This window comes from Coregonus lavaretus (genome assembly GCF_964263955.1).
Source record: "Coregonus lavaretus genome assembly, chromosome: 37".
Lineage (NCBI taxonomy): Eukaryota > Metazoa > Chordata > Actinopteri > Salmoniformes > Salmonidae > Coregonus > Coregonus lavaretus.
This window is the reverse complement of record NC_140024.1, coordinates 22360627-22379160: the sequence shown is the minus strand read 5'-3', so window position 1 is coordinate 22379160 and position 18534 is coordinate 22360627. Positions and strand designations below refer to the sequence as shown.

At 47.0% G+C, this 18534-nt stretch overlaps 1 protein-coding gene across 2 annotated transcripts in view; it reads right to left on the bottom strand.

The window, feature by feature from the left end:
* Positions 1–9606: 9606 nt before the first annotated feature.
* LOC311111118 (alpha-ketoglutarate-dependent dioxygenase FTO-like) overlaps positions 9607–18534 on the bottom strand; it is a gene marked incomplete at both ends in the record, with an annotated part of 154522 nt that continues 145594 nt past the window's right edge. For both annotated transcript variants that reach the window (XM_084153800.1, XM_084153801.1), the window contains 2 exons: positions 9607–12342; positions 12972–13112. In XM_084153800.1, the coding sequence (XP_084009926.1) occupies positions 12336–12342; positions 12972–13112 (148 nt within the window). The remainder of the gene's footprint in view (positions 12343–12971; positions 13113–18534) is intronic.

Sequence of the window (18534 nt, the reverse complement as noted above, 5' to 3'; positions counted from 1 at the left end):
AGGCAAAACATATCAGACCCTCATACCTTTTCCTGTGTTTACTGATAACCTTGTATATCCCTTGATAATAAAATGTTAAGTTCGATTCATGTTTTCCAGCCATGTGGACAGTACAGGTGAGCTTTATCCCCCCCCCCCCCCCACACACACACACACACACACAGAGCTGGCCATTGACCATTTATTTATGAAGTCCAAGCTTAGTGCCAGCAAGGTAACCACTCTGAAACAACTTAAATCTACACTGAATATTTCATCCCACAACTTTAGACCAAAAGACAGGAAGGGAGAGAGGGAGGGAGGAAGAGAGAGAGGGAGGACACTGCAGGTGATGTTAGACCTCTCTGTAACCCAGTCAAAGTAAACAGGAGGGGCTGGGAAATAAAGAGAGAGAGAAAAGGAGGGAGAGAGGAAGGAGAGGGAGAGAAAGAGAGGGTGCAGCTCACAGGCCTCCTCAAGGTCAGAGCAGGGAGGAAGGAGAAGGTTAGTATTCACTCTTCACTCTCTGTCTCCCTCTCATCCCCCTCTCTCCCGCCCCCCTCTCCCTCTCCCAGCACAACAGCCTCTGAACCTCTTTCTTTCATGTGAGGAAAAAAAAGCTTGGGAAAAAAAGGGCTCGGAAAGCAAAACGTTGTTGGGTACAGATTTCACAACATGCAGGGAATCTTTACTTCCTTGAAAGAACTCTGTTAAGAACTCCACAGTATAGAGAGAAACCCCAATCCCCCACCCCCTTCCAGATCACTGTGAATGTGGGAATGCCTAATGTATGATGGGCATCTCTTTCCTTCCCTCCCTCCCTCCCTCCCTCCCTGTCTCCCTTTCTCTCATTTTGATCTGTTTACCCCTGTCCTGTGTCCATCTGTGAGAGGAGAGGAGAGGAGAGGAGAGGAGAGGAGAGGAGAGGAGAGGAGAGGAGAGGAGAGGAGAGGAGAGGAGAGGAGAGGAGAGGAGAGGCAGGCAGGCAGGTGGCAGTGAGCTGCTGGTGTATTGAGGGATATGAAATATTTACCAAAGCAGTAATGATTCCCTAGACAGAGGAAGAAGAGGAGGAGTAGGGAAAAAAAGAAGAGAGGAGAGAGAGAGCTGCCCGTCTTCTCTGTGAGGAAGGAATGAAGATGATTGAAGTCGATCCCAGTCTTAAACACTTTCCCTGTTCTCTGAAGAATAATACAGTCAATCACATATCATGGCCAATAATGTTTCAATATCTCAAAGTCCAGATGGCATCTGATTTTCAGTGATGGTAAATTGTGACAAGTTATATTGTGGGGACATGAAAGTTTGAAACAAATACTTGAAAAATGTTAGACACACAAGAGGATACACACACACACGCGCAAGCGCACGCACGCACACACGCACGCACACACACACACACACACACACACACACACACACATACACACACACGCACACACACACACACACACACACACACACACACATACACACATACACACATACACACACACACACACACACATACACACACACACGCACACACACACACACACACACACACACATACACACATACACACACATACACACATGGTGTAATATAATAATCCTCTGGGTTTGAGGAGACTGATACTTCAAGGATAGGGAGGCCACCCCATGGAGAGGCTTTTAATGTGTGTGTCCCCCACTGTTTACCTTTGAGCAGACAGGGCTGTGCTACACTCTTTGGACAGTGTGATCCGGACGGTGAGTAAAAGGCCTTTTAGGGAGGGAGACATAGGAGAGGAAGGAAGGAAGCTTTACTACCATGCTGCTATTCTGTTTCACAACCCTCACACAACTACCAGGAGACTTGGGCTAACAAAACAACAGAGGACTGGTCCCTCCCTGGGTTGAAGAAGAAGATATGTCAGTCAGAACTCTCTGATAGGGCTGGCAGGGGGTAGTTGTAGGGTGTCCTACGTGAGAGCCCAGCATACATGGGGACCAAGGGAGGGGCAAACAACCATGAGCCTATAGAGTTAGTATGCTTAACATACAGTAGATTAGGATCAAGGGTCATAAAAACACCTTAACTTAGACCTACACATTATATTTACCTCCACAGACTCAGTATGGGAGGCATAGGAAGAGTTCAATGTACATGAGGTGGCCCAAAACAAAACAGCAAGGGTAGGGAAAACACATACTGACCTACACCAATTAGTATAGGAGCAAGGGACAGCCCCTACGGTCAGAAGCTACACTTCCTGATCAGCAAGCCTGACACACTGGACATCTGACCTTTGACCCCATATCTCACCTGGGTCCCAGAGTCCCTGCTCTCCTACTCTCTGGCTCCTGATAGGTCAGGGCTGTTTCCAGTGTCAGAGGTCAGAGATGACACAGCACTCCTGTGTTTGTCTGGGGGTGTGGGGCGAGGCAAGTGCTGTACATCAGCGGAATCTTGTGTGTGTGTATGTGTGTGAGTGTGTTTGTGTTTGTGTGTGTGTGTTTGTGTGGGTGTGTGTGTGTGTGAGTGTGTGTGTGTGTGTGTGTGTGTGTGTGTGTGTGTGTGTGTGTGTGTGTGTGTGTGTGTGAGAGTGTGTGTGCGTGTATGTGTGTGAGTGTGAGTGTGTGTGTGTGTGTGTGTGTGTGTGTGTGTGTGTGTGTGTGTGTGTGTGTGTGTGTGTGTGTGTGAGTGTGTGTGTGTGCGGCCTGTGGTGTGGTGTGGGATATGTGGTCTTGTTTTTACAAGACAATATTTTTTTTATTTTCTTCACAGACATTGATTTTTCTTCCTTCACATGCATCATCTATATTAATATGAACATTAATTTTGGCCTGTGTAGATATTGCTAAACTGGAAGGGAGGGAGTAGAAAAAAGATTGAGTGGCTTTTAAAATAAATGCATCAAGGAGGCCATACCAAACGAGCCCATCAGTATGATCCAGAATGGATCAGAATGACAGAGTATAGAGTCTGTGTTGCTCCTGGTGTGTGTGTGTGTGTGTGTGGTTGCATGCCTGCTGACAAATGACCAGACACGACCTTTACAGCTGACCTACACAGAAAAAAAACAGCCCACAAAAAAAAGACGGAAAAAATCCATGCAGCCAAAGTAAAAGCGCCTCTCGCCTGATGAGTGATGTTAAACAACAACTGGACTACCAAGCAATTAACATGATTAGAGTGCAGTGCATTGTAGACTATAGTGTTCCCCCCTTCCCTCCCTCTGTACACACTCACAAACACACACACACTGCTCCATCGGGCCCAATGCTCCCAGTGCTCATTATCATACATGCTTTAACAGGCCGGCGAGGCTGCTGGCCTCTGTCAATGCTCTCCACTTTATTTATTAGTAAACAGAAACAGATGGGAGGAGGAGGTGGTATTGACTAACCAAAGCCTTTTAAACAGGAATCAATGACATGGGTGGAGCACTGAGACAGGAGCATTAACTCTGTAATATGAGGTTATGAAATGACTGGGTTGTTTAACCACTAGTGGGCTGTGTGGCTCAGTGGAGTAGTGAGAGGATCGGAGTCTAACATGACTATTGGCTACATGGCCCCTGTCTTTTGTTTTGACTGCATGGGGGAGTGGGGTGGGGTGGGGAGACAAGGCAGCGACAAGCGAGCCAGCAGTCGCTGACAACAGATTTATAAGCGGAGGAATTGCAGGATTGATCCCATTGATTTGTGGTGCGGGAGAGTTAGCGGTTTTATTTTAGTGGCAGAAAAGCATTATCAGGGAGATGGCTTATGGGGCTGTTGTTGGAGGGAGGTTTGATCGGGGGCGTGTGGTGGTGACAGGGTTGGGTCCTGTACTGTGGACAGCCCCCTGTGGACTGAGGGACACACCACACCTCTCTGTACCTCAACGGTCTCTAGCCGTGAGCGAAAGGGGGAGACGCTTTGTAACTGTGTGTTGTTACTGTGTCTGATACATTATCCAGGCCATAGGACTTCCAGGAAGAGTAGGGTCCACATATCAACAAGATATACTGTCACATCTCATAGCACTACTAGTGATTTACAGCATTACATCACTGAGTGGCCTGGAGAGCTGACCGAGAGTAAAAAGATACATGGTAGTAGATACAGAGTGATACATGTAGGTAGGAGGCAGAGAGAGGTGAAAAGTGGGTAGAGAAAGAGAGAGAAAGAGAGAGAGTGACCTAAGTAGAAGACAGACAGAGAAAGACATAGGTGTGCAGCAGGATCATTGTTTGTGTGTCTCCAGGAGGATCATTGTGTGTGTGTCTCCAGGAGGATCATTGTGTATGTGTCTCCAGGAGGATCATTGTGTATGTGTCTCCAGGAGGATCATTGACTTTGAACAATGCTAAGCTATGCTGCTGTCAAAGGTCATCTCCATCACCTACATTAATGAGCTTTATCATTAGACAGCCCTGTGCCGTAATCTAACATGGGACGACACACACACACACGCATGCACACACACAAGCACGCACGCACACATACACACGCACACTCACATACACACACAACCCCCCACTGCCCAGAACAGGGCCCAGCACAGGGACTGAGCCTCAGTGAGCCAGGGCCTTAAACCACCCACTGGAAGGCAATTAAGAGTTTAACCTGGATGCAGCCAGGAGAATCCAGAGAGAGACTCCTCAGTCTCCAGTCAAATAGAGCAGGACACAGCAGAAAGAGATAGTGAGAGGAGAGGTGGAGAGGGTGTGGAGAGAGGAAGAAAGAGAGACAGAGAGAGAGGGGGAGAGATAGAGAGAGAGAGAGAGAGAGAGAGAGAGAGAGAGAGAGAGAGAGAGAGAGAGAGAGAGAGAGAGAGAGAGAGAGAGACGGACGGACGGACACAGAGTGAGAGAAAAGGAGAGACAGAGAGATGGAGCGATATCGACAGAGAAAGAGAGGTTGAGCAGGTTGGCGCGAGGGAGCGAGTGAGTCGGGTAGAGAGAGATAGAGCTAGGTAAAGAGAGATAGAGCTAGGTAGAGAGAGATAGAGCTAGGTAGAGAGAGATAGAGCTAGGTAGAGAGAGATAGAGCTAGGTAGAGAGAGATAGAGCTAGGTAGAGAGAGCAGCAGCGTTAGGCTAAGCTCAGTGCAGTCAGTGTACACAGCATCGCCTGGCTGAGAGAAAGGTCATCCCCTCATCCTCTCCAAGGACTTCCTTAAATAAAGTCTCCTATCCTGCACTTTCCTGAGCAAACAACCTCCTCCATTCTTTATTAACTAAATATGAGCCACTCTGACCGGGGGACAAAAATTCAATATTTTCCCCACCAAATATTTAAACCAAGCAAATAAACAGACAAATAAATAGACATCCCCTGCCGACGGAGGAGGGGGAGGAGCACGGCCAGCGCTCTGGATGTAATTTGACGGCCCAGTTATTTGGAGGGCCAGAGCCCACAGCTACTCATTTGAGGACCTGTCAATCAAAGCAAGAGCGAAAAAGCGTGGAGGTGTGTGTGAAAGGTGTGTGTGTTTCTGTGTGTGTGCGTGTTGACACACACACACATCCTTCTTCAAGGTTGCCGCAGATAAGGTGAGCGTCTCTCTTTATGAATGCATCACACCATCCCCCTCTCCTCTCCTCTCCTCCCCCTCTCTGTGCCACCTATCAAAACATCTTAATGCTGGCCTAATAGCCGGAGCTTTCATTGCGTTGTGTGCCGCTGTCCAGGAGATGCATTAAACATGATGACCGTGAGAGACAAGAGAGAAGAGAGGTGCAGCGGCAGAGAGTGACTTGTCTCGGCTAATTCCACCCGGCTGATTAAGTTTTAGACCGCCACGTCAGGTCCGTCCTCACTCTGGGGGAAACTCACAATGCTTTAAGCTTCTTTTTTTCTCATCTAAAAAGAGGATGAGAATTGCTTGGCTAAGGCTGTTTTCTCTCTCTCTCTGGCCAGCCGGGCAGGCAGGCATGGCAGAAGAAGCCAGTGATATCAAACAGGCATTTCATCCATATTAGATGAGACGTATACTGAACAAAAATATAAACGCAACATGTAACAATATTCAAAGATTTTACTGGGTTACAGTTCATATAAGAAAATAAGTCAATTGAAATAAATTAATTAGGCCCTTATCTATTAATTTCACATGACTGGGCAGGGGTGCAGCCATGGGTGGGCCTTGGACGGAATAGGCCCACCCACTTGGCAGCCAGGCCCACCCACTGGGGAGCCAGGCCCAGCCAATCAGAATGAGTTTTTCCCCACAAAAGGGCTTTATTACCGACAGAAATACTCCTCAGTATTTTTTTTTCAGCTCAAGAAACATGGGACCAACGCTTTACATGTTGCGTTAATATTTTTGTTCAGTGTAGATGATGACTCAATTATGCCTGGCTTCTCATTGATGTTCTATCTTGGCATAAGTAAATAGAGCCATTCTAATCCCACTAATATGGATGGCAGAGCGCTAACTAGGCTAACACTGCTAACTAGGCTAACACCGCTAACACCGCTAAGGAAGTGAGACAGAAATAAGCACAAATGCTACAATCCAACTCATGGGAACAGGGCTCAAAAAGGAGCTGTGAATCTGAATGAGAGAGGAGAGGGAAGTAGTGGAGGTCTCTCTAGCCCTCAGACAGGCAGAGCCAAGAGAAAAAGCTTGTCGAGCTGAAGACGAAGAGTGGTGACCAGAGTGATGGAAATGGTCATGTTTTGGAGCAGCAGGCCTCTGGAGCTAAGGGGTCTAGGGCTGGACATGTCCACTGAAGACCCAGCCGGAGAGTCGAGGAAAAAGTGGGTCAGAGGACTTCAGAGCCACTAGTGAAGATCAAGGCTGGAGAGAGAGCGAGAGAGAGGGAGGGAGAGAGAGAGGCCCTGTAGGACAGACGGGCTAGTGACCAGAGCCAGGCCACAGAAGTGTCCCACAAACATGCTCCAAATTCATCAGCTATGCTACTCTTTGATCTGCTTCCCCCCACAACAAACGCACGCATGCGAACACACACACACACACACACCCTCCTTGCCCTCTGGAACTCATTAAAGGCATTCAGCTCTTGCGATCAACAACAACAGCAACACTTAACTTAGATTCCCACAAACAGTGCTACCACATTCATCCTAATACTTACTGAACTGAGCGCTTGTGAAACTGTTAGAAGCCATACAGACCCACACACAGAGGATGTGAAGTCTATGGGATTGGTTGTTTTACTTTGAAAAGAGGCTTTGGAAGTCAGCAACCCATCTGACCCTATTGGTCCTTGCCAGGCTGGTAACACTGCTGGGGGTGGAAGAGAGACGTGTGTGTGTACGTACAGGGGGCCTATCTGCTAATGAGCTGGTAGACAGAGCTCATGGTTTTGACTGGCCCTCTCATTCCCAGTTAGGAGAGAAACAGGACCTGTATTATGTGCTGATCATGTGGAGGCTCTCCTGTTTCTCTACCTGCCTCTGTAGCCTAACATGCTTCTGGCCCTAGCATGGGAATATGGAGGGGCTGCTCTGGGGAGCTATTGTCACAGACTATAACCCACTCATCAGTCAAGTCAGGAGAGGAGAGGAGAGGAGAGGAGAGGAGAGGAGAGGAGAGGAGAGGAGAGGGTGAATGGATGGCGATGAAGAAATGAAAAAAAGTCAGTGAAGATGTTGAAATATGTTCTCCATGAGGAATTAAGAGTGATGGTGATGAAAACAAAGCATGAGCTGTTTTGTACATGAACGTACTGATTGTGTGCACATGGGGGAATTGGATAAAATAGAGATCATTTATTGCATTGGAAATCACTGCAATTTACCATTACAAATTTACCACTGCAATTTGTATGGCCACGATTTTGGTACAAATAACACATGACATTTTACAGTATGTCATCAATTAGTTAGAATAGGTCAATAAGTCAATGTTGTGTCATTGTGTTGACCAGTGCTTGTCTCTGTCATTGACAAATGAGCATGGCCCAGTCCACTGCTGACAGAGACCTCTGAGTAGTGATACCATCTACCTCCGACTGCTCCTACTATTACTACTGCCTTGGGCCACCAACCAGCATACGCACACATACAGACGCATGTGCACGCACACACAAACACTCACTTCCAAACCCCCCTTTCACCCAATCCCCGGCCACACACACACACGTGAAAGGGATATGACCCCAAACCGATACTTTCCACAACACACACCTGGTTATTTTGTCTTCCCTGCCACCTATTGTTGGCCTAATTGAGGCTGGGTTGGTCTGTTGCCTGCTGACCTGGGCAGAACAATGCATACCTGTGCCTCCCCTCTAGCACAATGTAATTGTCTCTTCAAGTGGGGCCTTTTCCCAGCAGCCCCGGGGCCCGGCCAGGCAGGGGGACAGTATATACCCAGCTAGGCCATCCATCACTCAGTCACTGAGCCACTACAGGAAGTAGTTAACATGGCCGACCTATGGGGCTGTTGGACGGGGGAAAACACACAGAACAGTGGCCATACTTCATCATCATCTAACCCCACGTACATCAATCAATCAGTTTGCTGTGTTTGCTCAACTAATTCAGCCGGTTCACTCTTGGATCAGGGAGGGAGGGAGGCGGTAAGAGAGAGAGATAGAGACAGAGAGAGGATGATTATGTTAGTCTTTTGTTCTTTTACATAGAGTAATTGTTAGATCCCACTGAGGTGGTGGGTATCACTATAGATGGGTGGTTACCTCAATACTATACTACATGGAGCTACCTGTATCTAGGCCAGGGTTAAGGGTTGAGAGTGTGCATGGCCTTAGGTAGTGGGGTAGAGCCAGGTAGAGCAGTGAGTCAGGTCTCCATGGTTGTAACTTACATACAGTATACTCTTTCCTCAGCTTGGCTGGGCTTGTGGCTTCAACTGACTGTGTAAACCCAGCAGGCCCTTCCTGGTGGGAGAGGCCTATAAACCTGCATAGGGGTGTATTATTATTTTATGAGTAATTATTCAGTTAAAAAGGCATTTCTACACACCTGTAGTGTGAAATAGCAGCCCTTACATTTAGCTATTGAGCCAACCAGTTCCAATTATAACTACCCGTCAAAATATTAACTTTTATTGAAATATACAGTCACGTACAGTACATCATAGTAGAGAGAACAAGCTAGAGTAGGACTGACAGAATGGCCCGTCTATCTGGCTTACAGAGCCTTACAGAGCCTTACAGAGACATGGCTAGGGCTGGGCCAGCCTGGCAGAGTAAGTAGATGGACAGAGTGGCCTGAAACCCAGGGGTTAGTTGTGCTGCAGACACACTTGGGCTAATTTGTTTTCCAGTGAAAGAGGCTAAAGAGGCCAGTAAATAACAGGACTTTGTACAGATGGCTGCCAGAGCATCCATCCCATCTATCTGGCAGGGAGAGAGAGAGGCCAGGCGGTGACAGGGCAAGCAGGCCAGAGAACTGTAACTCACACTCACCTGACAAATGAGTCTCAATTCACTGCTCAAATACACTCTGGGAAAAGGTAAAACACACTTAGATAGCCTACTCACACAGCCTGGTAAATGGAATGTGTACATGTGTAAATGTGCATGCACGCACAAAAGCACGTGCACACACACAAATACGCACACAGACACACACACGGACACACGCACGCACAGACACACAGCGAGGCCAAAGTGGGATACAGTGTGATGATGAACATGATGCAGGAGCCTTCGACACAACAGACAGCACCACACAGAGAGCAGAGGGTCATAAAACACTGTCTTGGTTTATTTACTGCCTTCCTAATGCTTCAGACAGACAAGCTGAGCTGTGAAGCAGAGAGCACATAGTAGTTCGACTCAACAATACCGCCAGTCTACTGCAAGTCTACAATCTCAACCTCTGTCAACATACAAAAAGATTAAGCAAGAGAACAACATTTTGGCAACCGTTAACATTTGAAATTGGAAAAACTTTCAGAAGTAAAAAACAACTTTTAACACTATATATAATTTCTACTTCATGGTGATATAGATAGATATAGATAGCGAAAGAAATTGGTAACAATTAATTTGAACTAGACACCATGACCTCTTCATAACCCTTCATAAAAATGTCCTAACCATGTTATAAAGCTTCATACCACGAGTCATAACTTGTCAAAACATGCCATAAAGCTTCAGTTATGACAATGACACAAGCTATGAAGCATTATGACGTGTTTACAACATTGTTATAAAGGCACTATGGTGGTTAGTTCAAATAAAGCAGGGTTCCCCAACTGGCGTCCCGCGGGAGGTGTTATTTGCCCCCCCACAGTTTAAAAAAGAAAAATAATACACTTCTTTACTTTTTTTAAATTCCCAAGTATTCCGATGCATAATAGAGAGACAAGTAATCATATACAAATGTAAGCAAGGTTTGAAATTATTATGTTTTAGTCAAACATTATATCTGTTTGGGCTTCTTGCGGTCAATTTATTTGTAATTATGTTCCTGCCCCCCGACCATTGGCTCAATAAATAAATCGTCCCGCGGCTGAATCTTGTTGATGATCCCTGAAATAAAGTGTTACCAAGAAATAAAAAAGAAGGCTGCTCTGCTTGGCTTTGACAACCATCCCGTTTCCACCCATAGCTTCTCTTTCCTGGCTGGTTTTGTCAGAAGCTGTGGATGTGAGTCTCTGGCCTGCAGCGCTACAGGGCAAGTGGTGCTCTACACGCTTTAAGACTAATTAAAAGCCATTGAACAGCTGCAATTATGAAGAGAGTGGCAGTTGGGATGGGGATCCTTCTATCAGCCCCACAGTACAGTAGCTGCCTTTCAGCCCTACAGTAGCTATCTGCCTGGGCTGCCTTTCAGCCCTACAGTAGCTATCTGCCTGGGCTGCCTTTCAGCCCTACAGTAGCTATCTGCCTGGGCTGCCTTTCAGCCCTACAGTAGCTATCTGCCTGGGCTGCCTTTCAGCCCTACAGTAGCTATCTGCCTGGGCTGCCTTTCAGCCCTACAGTAGCTATGTGCCTGGGCTGCCTTTCAGCCCTACAGTAGCTATCTGCCTGGGCTGCCTTTCAGCCCTACAGTAGCTATCTGCCTGGGCTGCCTTTCAGCCCTACAGTAGCTATCTGCCTGGGCTGCCTTTCAGCCCTACAGTAGCTATCTGCCTGGGCTGCCTTTCAGCCCTACAGTAGCTATCTGCCTGGGCTGCCTTTCAGCCCTACAGTAGCTATCTGCCTGGGCTGCCTTTCAGCCCTACAGTAGCTATCTGCCTGGGCTGCCTTTCAGCCCTACAGTAGCTATCTGCCTGGGCTGCCTTTCAGCCCTACAGTAGCTATCTGCCTGGGCTGCCTTTCAGCCCTACAGTAGCTATCTGCCTGGGCTGCCTTTCAGCCCTACAGTAGCTATCTGCCTGGGCTGCCTTTCAGGCCTATAGAGCAGACTAGAGACAGGCCTGCAGACAGAGGCCTGCCTACTAGAACCTAGAGGCCTACTAGACTCTCCTGTCCTTTCCTCTCTAGCACAAACATCTTCCAGCCCTGCTACGGGCACATGCCCTATCCCTATCATACTGCTTCACACATATCCAATATCACACACTGTAAATACTGCAGTGACACACATTCAACCACACACACACACACACACACTTCAGATAAACACTTTCAGTCACATCTTCTGAACAAGAAAGTTGTGAATTGCAGTTATATGAAATACAGGAAGTGAATGGACATTAGAATACAACAGTATCATTAGAACATTAGAACAATATTGAATTAGAAACAGAAAGTATAAATGTACTACAGATATAGGATTTAAATTTGATGTCCCTGTTGTTGCAGTAAATGTCCTGTACAGCAGGAAATGCAAACTTGTAGTGTATTCAAGGTATAAAAGGGCTTCTGAAGTTCGTCATTTCCACTTGAAAATGTCAGACTTGATTTGCCCTAAGTAAAAATGTATTAACCCCTTCAAAAATGTCCATTAATTATAATCCACCCAATAATTCACATTTCCTGTTGCTGCAGGATAATTGTCCTGCTGTGAGAAACTGGTCAAATTAAGATCCTAAATCTGTATGACTATTTGTCATATCCATACACAAAGCTGGTTAAATGTAGAAAAGGAACAGAACATTCATTGAAATAATACATTCCTACACATTCAGTTTTAATTCTGCAGGTTATCCACATTACCATTGTGAGACTAGTTCCAATGCCAGCTATAGCATGTTAGCAAAGCACTAATCAGGGTTCTATCTTCATGGTGCAGCCATGTTGGGTCCATCCAGGCAAAGCTAGATGAGACTGGTTTGGGCGGGGTGGCGTGAGGTACAGGGTTGGGTGGGGTTCAGGGTGGGCTGGGGTGTGGTGGGGAAGTGTACCCCCATTGGAGGACGTTGACACAAGCAGGAGCTGGTAGGTCCTGTTCTCTTTCTCTGTAGTCTGTCCTCACGATAGGTGACTCTCTCTCTCTCTCTCTTTTCTCTGTGTCCCATCCTTCACATCCTGACAGGAGGAAACAAAACACAAGCCCAGTCATCCCTCCATTCCTCCATTCATAGCCCGTCCACAGTCACTCACTCCGTCTGTATGACAACAAGTCATTGAGATGTCAGAGTGCAGACAGGGCCGGGACCCGGCCACACACTGCAATTAACAGACGGACTGAAGGAGCCAATGTCTGCATCCCAAATGGTACCCTATTACCTTTATAGCGCGCTACTTTTGACCAGGGTCCATAGGTATCGGGTCAAACAGAGTGCGCTACATGGGGAATAGGGTGCCATTTGGGAAACATCTAATGAGCCAAGCAGAGAGCCATGGTGGCTATGACAAGGCCAGCGTACTGCAGAGTAATGTCTGCTGAGTTTAAATGCCAACAGGACGGGATAATTAAACTGTATTTATGACTAAGGAAGATAACTGCTGGCCAGAGAGGCATCAGTTACAGAATAGGGGGTGGTGGCAACACTATGTAGGTCTATGAAGGAGATGGTTAAGTATTGTTGTATAGTGGTAGGACAATCAAGGAGCTACAGGGAGGTATGCAGACTCATATAAGTGAGTTATTTAAGTGTGTGTGTGTGTGTCTATCTGTGTGCCTGTTTCCGCTTATGTGTGTATCTGCAACCGACCTCCAGAGGAGTGACTCCACCCTGTTGATGATGTCAGCCAGGTCAAAGGGCAGCGGCATGCTGGGGTCGTCGTCGGCCCAAAACGGCCGGTCCACGGGGGCCTCCTCTGGGGGCAGGGTCTGGGCCAGGCTGGAGTGGCACCTGGAGGGACAGACAGGGACAGGAAATAACAGGACAGGTCAGACACTCCTCTGGACATAAATCACCTCTTATACAGACGCCACCATAATTACACATTGTTACACAGAAGCAATGTGAATCAACAGTGGTGGTTCACTGTATTACACACAATATGAGATCTGTATCTGACTGATAGTGAGTTTGAGCAGAGTAGATCACACAATATGAGATCTGTATCTGACTGATAGTGAGTTTGAGCAGAGTAGATCACACAATATGAGATCTGTATCTGACTGATAGTGAGTTTGAGCAGAGTAGATCACACAATATGAGATCTGTATCTGACTGATAGTGAGTTTGAGCAGAGTAGATCACACAATATGAGATCTGTATCTGACTGATAGTGAGTTTGAGCAGAGTAGATCACACAATAATTGGAGGTAATTGTTGGGTGAGTGTGGAGTGTGTGTGTTGTGTGTGTTATGTAAACACACAGGGAGGACCAGTGTGTGTTTGACCAGGAGGCAGTAGGCTTGTGTGTTTCCTCTCCTGTTCTCTTTATGACTCCCACTTAGACTAGTCTCTATTAGACCCTGCAGGGTGTAGGGCTGTTTGTGTGTGTGTGTGTGTGTGTGTCTGATACGTCTAAGTTTGTGTGTGTGTGTGTATGATCCGTCTGAGTGTGTGTGTGTGTGTGTGTGTGTGTGTGTGTGTGTGTGTGTGTGTGTGTGTGTGTGTGTGTGTGTGTGTGTGACTGGGGTAGATACAGTATGTGATCTGTTTGAGAGGTGATCAGTCAGGAATGTTTTGTATGCAGCCCTACATGGGCGTGTCATCTGTGTGTGTTGTGGTTTAAACCGTCAATATGATGACAAAGCAACAGTATCCTCATAGTCCAGTGATTAATGCTCCAGTCATTTACACACTGCCAGATGGTTTCACTGGAAAGCCCTCTCCTTTCATCCAGTCAGAACAAGAGAGACAGATAGAGAAACAACCCTTATTCTTATTACATGGTGTTTCTATAGTACTCTACATTATCTGATTAATGGATTATGACTTCTACTGTTTCTACCACCTAGTCTGTTGGATCAAAATGGATACCGAAGCATCACGGTATGAGATGTCTCAGTAGGAATGTGTGTGTGTGTCACAGTTACTCCTTACTTCACCATCTCCTCCTCCTCCTCCTCCTCCTCCTCCTCCTCCTCATTATGAAAAATAAGCTGGTTGGTGTCTGACTCGCTGACACCCTACCTCCCCCCATCTCCATCCCTACCCCAGGCACCCTGCATCCCCCTGCCTCCCTACAGTCTCTATGGACCCTAACAGGGAGGTGTGTTATGGATGTGACGGGGAGGTCGTTAATGTGGCCAGGGGACAGGCAGTCCAGGCCATCCCTGCCTCAATTTGCGATTCTATATTTCAACCAAGGGCCACTTAATACTGGAGTAGTTCTTCAGCTAAGTGGTACCACTTCAGCTGTGGTCGAACCCTCTGATAGGTAATGCATTATACCAAGAGGATGGTATTAACATATACCATTCACATACTGTATATCTTCCACGCCTCAGATCAGGGGCCTGATAATAGAATCTGTTAACATGCTCTAAGTACCATTATGTAGCATATCACTTCATAAATAATAGGATTAGCTGACCTTGGGGCTGCGCGACAAGCCATGTGTTTAAATGTTGTCATTATTTATTTAGGGGCAGAATTAAAGGAAGCGCCACTTCAAAGAGAGGACGACGGACACGCCAGGCATAAATATCTAACTGGATGAAAAGAGACACAGACACACAGAGAATAGAGATACGTGCACACACACACACACACACACACACACACACACACACACACACACACACACACACACACACACACACACACACACACACACATTCTGCTTACATCAGCGGACCGACACCAAAGGCCATGGGAACACAGTGCCATTTGATTTTAGATTTAATTAACTATTCATGTTAGACTGGTACAAAAGAAAACACTGGCCTCTTTTCTGCTGAACAAGGATATGAAGAAAGACAGTGTAAATATGTAGTGAAGTTAATTACGTAGTAACACTTTGCTTATCTGACAGAGAATCTAACCATAATAAACTGGAATGGAGAGATCTTGTTTAACCGGAAATGCAGTAGTTATGAGGATGAGAGTTGTGTCAAATATATTGGAGGCAAGGACATTCAACAAACAGTTTACACACCACCTCCAATAGCTGCAAATACCACACCTTCACTTAACGCTAAAATGGAATGAAATAATTCAATATCTAGTCTGGTACCTTAAACTCTCTTGGGCTCTCATAGAAATTCATTGTGAGCTACAGCACTATACACATTATCACAAATCACCCCTTTCCCCTGGACAAACGGCACGTTAAAGGTAAGGTCAAAGACAAAGAGGAGGGAGAAAGGGAGGGATGGAGAGCCAGAGGACCAGGAGTGTGTTTGTGAGTCTCCAGTGTTCCTATGGATTAACCCTAGACAGATATGGGCTAACTATCCCATCTGGTGCTCTCTCGCCGCTCGCTCAGGAGAGATTGGCAATACAATCACTCATTTCAATTTGCCCTGAAACCCTATAGCCCGGCAGGCCTGCTCAAATAGTATGCTAATGTGAAAGGAATCTGAGCTTCTATCGCCTTCTATTCCACAGAGGCCTTCCATAGTGCAGCCGCACACTGCACTTGAACTGCTCTGTCTGGCTGCCTCCCAAATGGCACCCTATTCCCCATATAGTGCACTACTTTTGATCAGAGTCCTATGTGCCCTGGTTAAAAGTAGTGCACTATATAGTGAACAGGGTGCCATTTGGGCCGCAGAGTCTGTGGCAAGGAGGGGGCTATAGAGCTCTAGCCGCCGGAGAAGCCCACCATATGGCCCAGGCCCCGGCCCCACACTGCACTGCTCAAACTAACCACTTTAGCTAAAGTGAGTGTTAATTATGGACAGGCAAAGCAGTCAATAAAAGGTTAATGTAAAAGTCAAAGGATAAATTCCTTTAAGCATTGCATCATTCCACCATCTCCGCGACCAACGCGGTGCTCGCAGGTCTCTCCTAATCAATACGTTTTACTGTAATGCGCTCCCTATCGATTTCCCCCTAGCTCAGCCCTCCCTCCTCAGCCCACTCACTGCCCTGCCTGGTAAAGAAAGGAGGGAAAGAGAGGAAGAGAAAGAGAGGGAGAGAAAGAGGGAAGAGAAAAGAGAAAAGAAATCCATTGCTGCAAGTAAATAAAATGATTAACCTCTGCTTCACTTTGTTGTTTTCTCTCTCTCTCTCTCTTTATTTGTTGGGAGTGCATGGTTGGTCCAGAGATCAACATTATCATCAGCAGGAACCCTCCATCTCTCCACTAGCCATGCAATTGTGCTGAGTCCACTTATGCAGCCAGGATCATACATTAAAAGCCTCTCTGCTCTTAACAGGATGGAGATCCGCCTAATAGACAACATCAGTGCTTCCGACTCATGCAATTACACTGATAAATGCCACGATTGTGTCAGGCCAAGTGAAAAAAAAAGCAGGCTAACATAGATAGCGAACAACACTTATTGCGTTATTGCTACAGGAGGTCATTTGTAACCACACATGGGAGTAAATGGAGGCTGTTTGATAAAGACATTATGTATGGGATAGGTAGGGTGGGGTTGTTGCCTGATGGAAATGTATTTTAAGGAGATGGGTTGTGATATCTCTCTTTCTCTCTCTCTCTGTGTGTGTGTGTGTGTGTGTGAGAGAGAGAGAGAGAGAGCCTCAGATCACCTGGATCCTCATTCTCTCCACTACACCCACAGTTCCCTTCTTTAGAACTCTGCAGGTGTGAGGTTTAACGGCCTTGGCACCGGAGCCCCAAACCAGAGAATGCAATCAAACGAGTCATGCAGAAACAGGCATGTGTCCCATAAATTCAGACTAGCCGCCGAAGGTGATGTACGCAATCACGTTGCCCAGGATGACAGCGGTTCAGCAGGCATGTCTCGCCTGTACCTGTACACATCTCTGTCTTGTGTAAGAGTCAGTGGGAACTTTGTGTAGTCATGTCCTGTACTGTAAGGTTCCGTCAGGCTGCGTGGTGTGGGGCCTGTGCTATTTCATTTGCCCGAAGGCCTTCTGGGGTCATGCATGCACGGGCACACACGTACGCACACAAACAGGGTCCTCTCAGGCCGTCCTCATTACTGCCGTAGGCACAGCAGAGCGTGGGTAGGGCAACGTCCCAACAGCTTCCTCAGGATCAATCCACTAACCACTATTGTCTGCAGACAGACTGTGCTGGCTGTGCACTTTGTGAGTGTGTGAGGTGGGCGATTGCGGAGGAGAGGAAAGGGGGGAGCAGGCGGGGCATCAAATGCGTGACATATGTTCCTTTCATTTTGATTCCTTTTAAAGAGCCCCTGCTAATAAAACTAACATCTGATCCACTCTTTCCTCTAATTAATGGCTGTGGAAAACACGCAAATGCTTTTTGGTCGGGAGCAGGAGCTGAGGTTGCTTTCTTCACCCACGTGCCGCTGTGCAGGACAAACACACAGACACACACACAGGGTGATGCTGCTTGTAACAATGAGTGAGCTACCTTTGGGTGGGACGCCCCGCCACCCTGCCACAGCCAGACTCAGACCCTGTGAGGTCCCCTTCCATCCAGCTGCAGTCTGATCTGGGGCTGCTCATTAAACCACATGAAACAAATAGGATCCTTTATTATTCTACTTTATTAGAGCCTGCAGGACTCCTACATGACAGCAGTGGGAACACAGGACCTGTAGATCTGGGCTGCGGCACGTACGACCACACCATGTACACTTCTGGTCTCTGCAATGCTCCTGTGCTGCATGATTCAATAACTAAGTGAATGAGGCAGAGACAAAGCGGGGCTCATCAGAGCAGAGCACACCAAGTCTCACACCGAGGGTGTTTGATGTGGGCTGGCTGGGTGGGTTGTTGAGTGTCTGGTGCCTCCACCAACCAGATGCCATGCAAAACACACAAGCAGCAAGGTAGTCGCTAAATATCCTTTATAATTGGGGCCATAAAACACAATTGCAGTCTGGACTTGCAAAGGAGGAGTCAGGCAAACTGCTGCTGCTGCTCCCAAACCAGGTGGACGTCCATTAGTCGTTTAACAGCTAAACAAATTACCCAACACCCCAGCCCTACTCTGCTACAGCTCTCCTCTCTTACCTCGGGCTATGGGATGGAATGCGGCTTAATGCCAACATTTACGAGCAGACAACTTTTGTTCAAACGCAATCAGGCTGTAATGAAAAAAGCAGGAACAGGACAAACAGATAGAGCTTCTGTCCACGGCTTCTGGCCGTATGGACTGTATGTGTGTGTGTGTGTGTGTGTGTGTGTGTGTGTGTTCCAAGAAGGATGAAGAGTGCCTCCAAGCCACCTGTGAGAGCTCCATAGCTTTGAC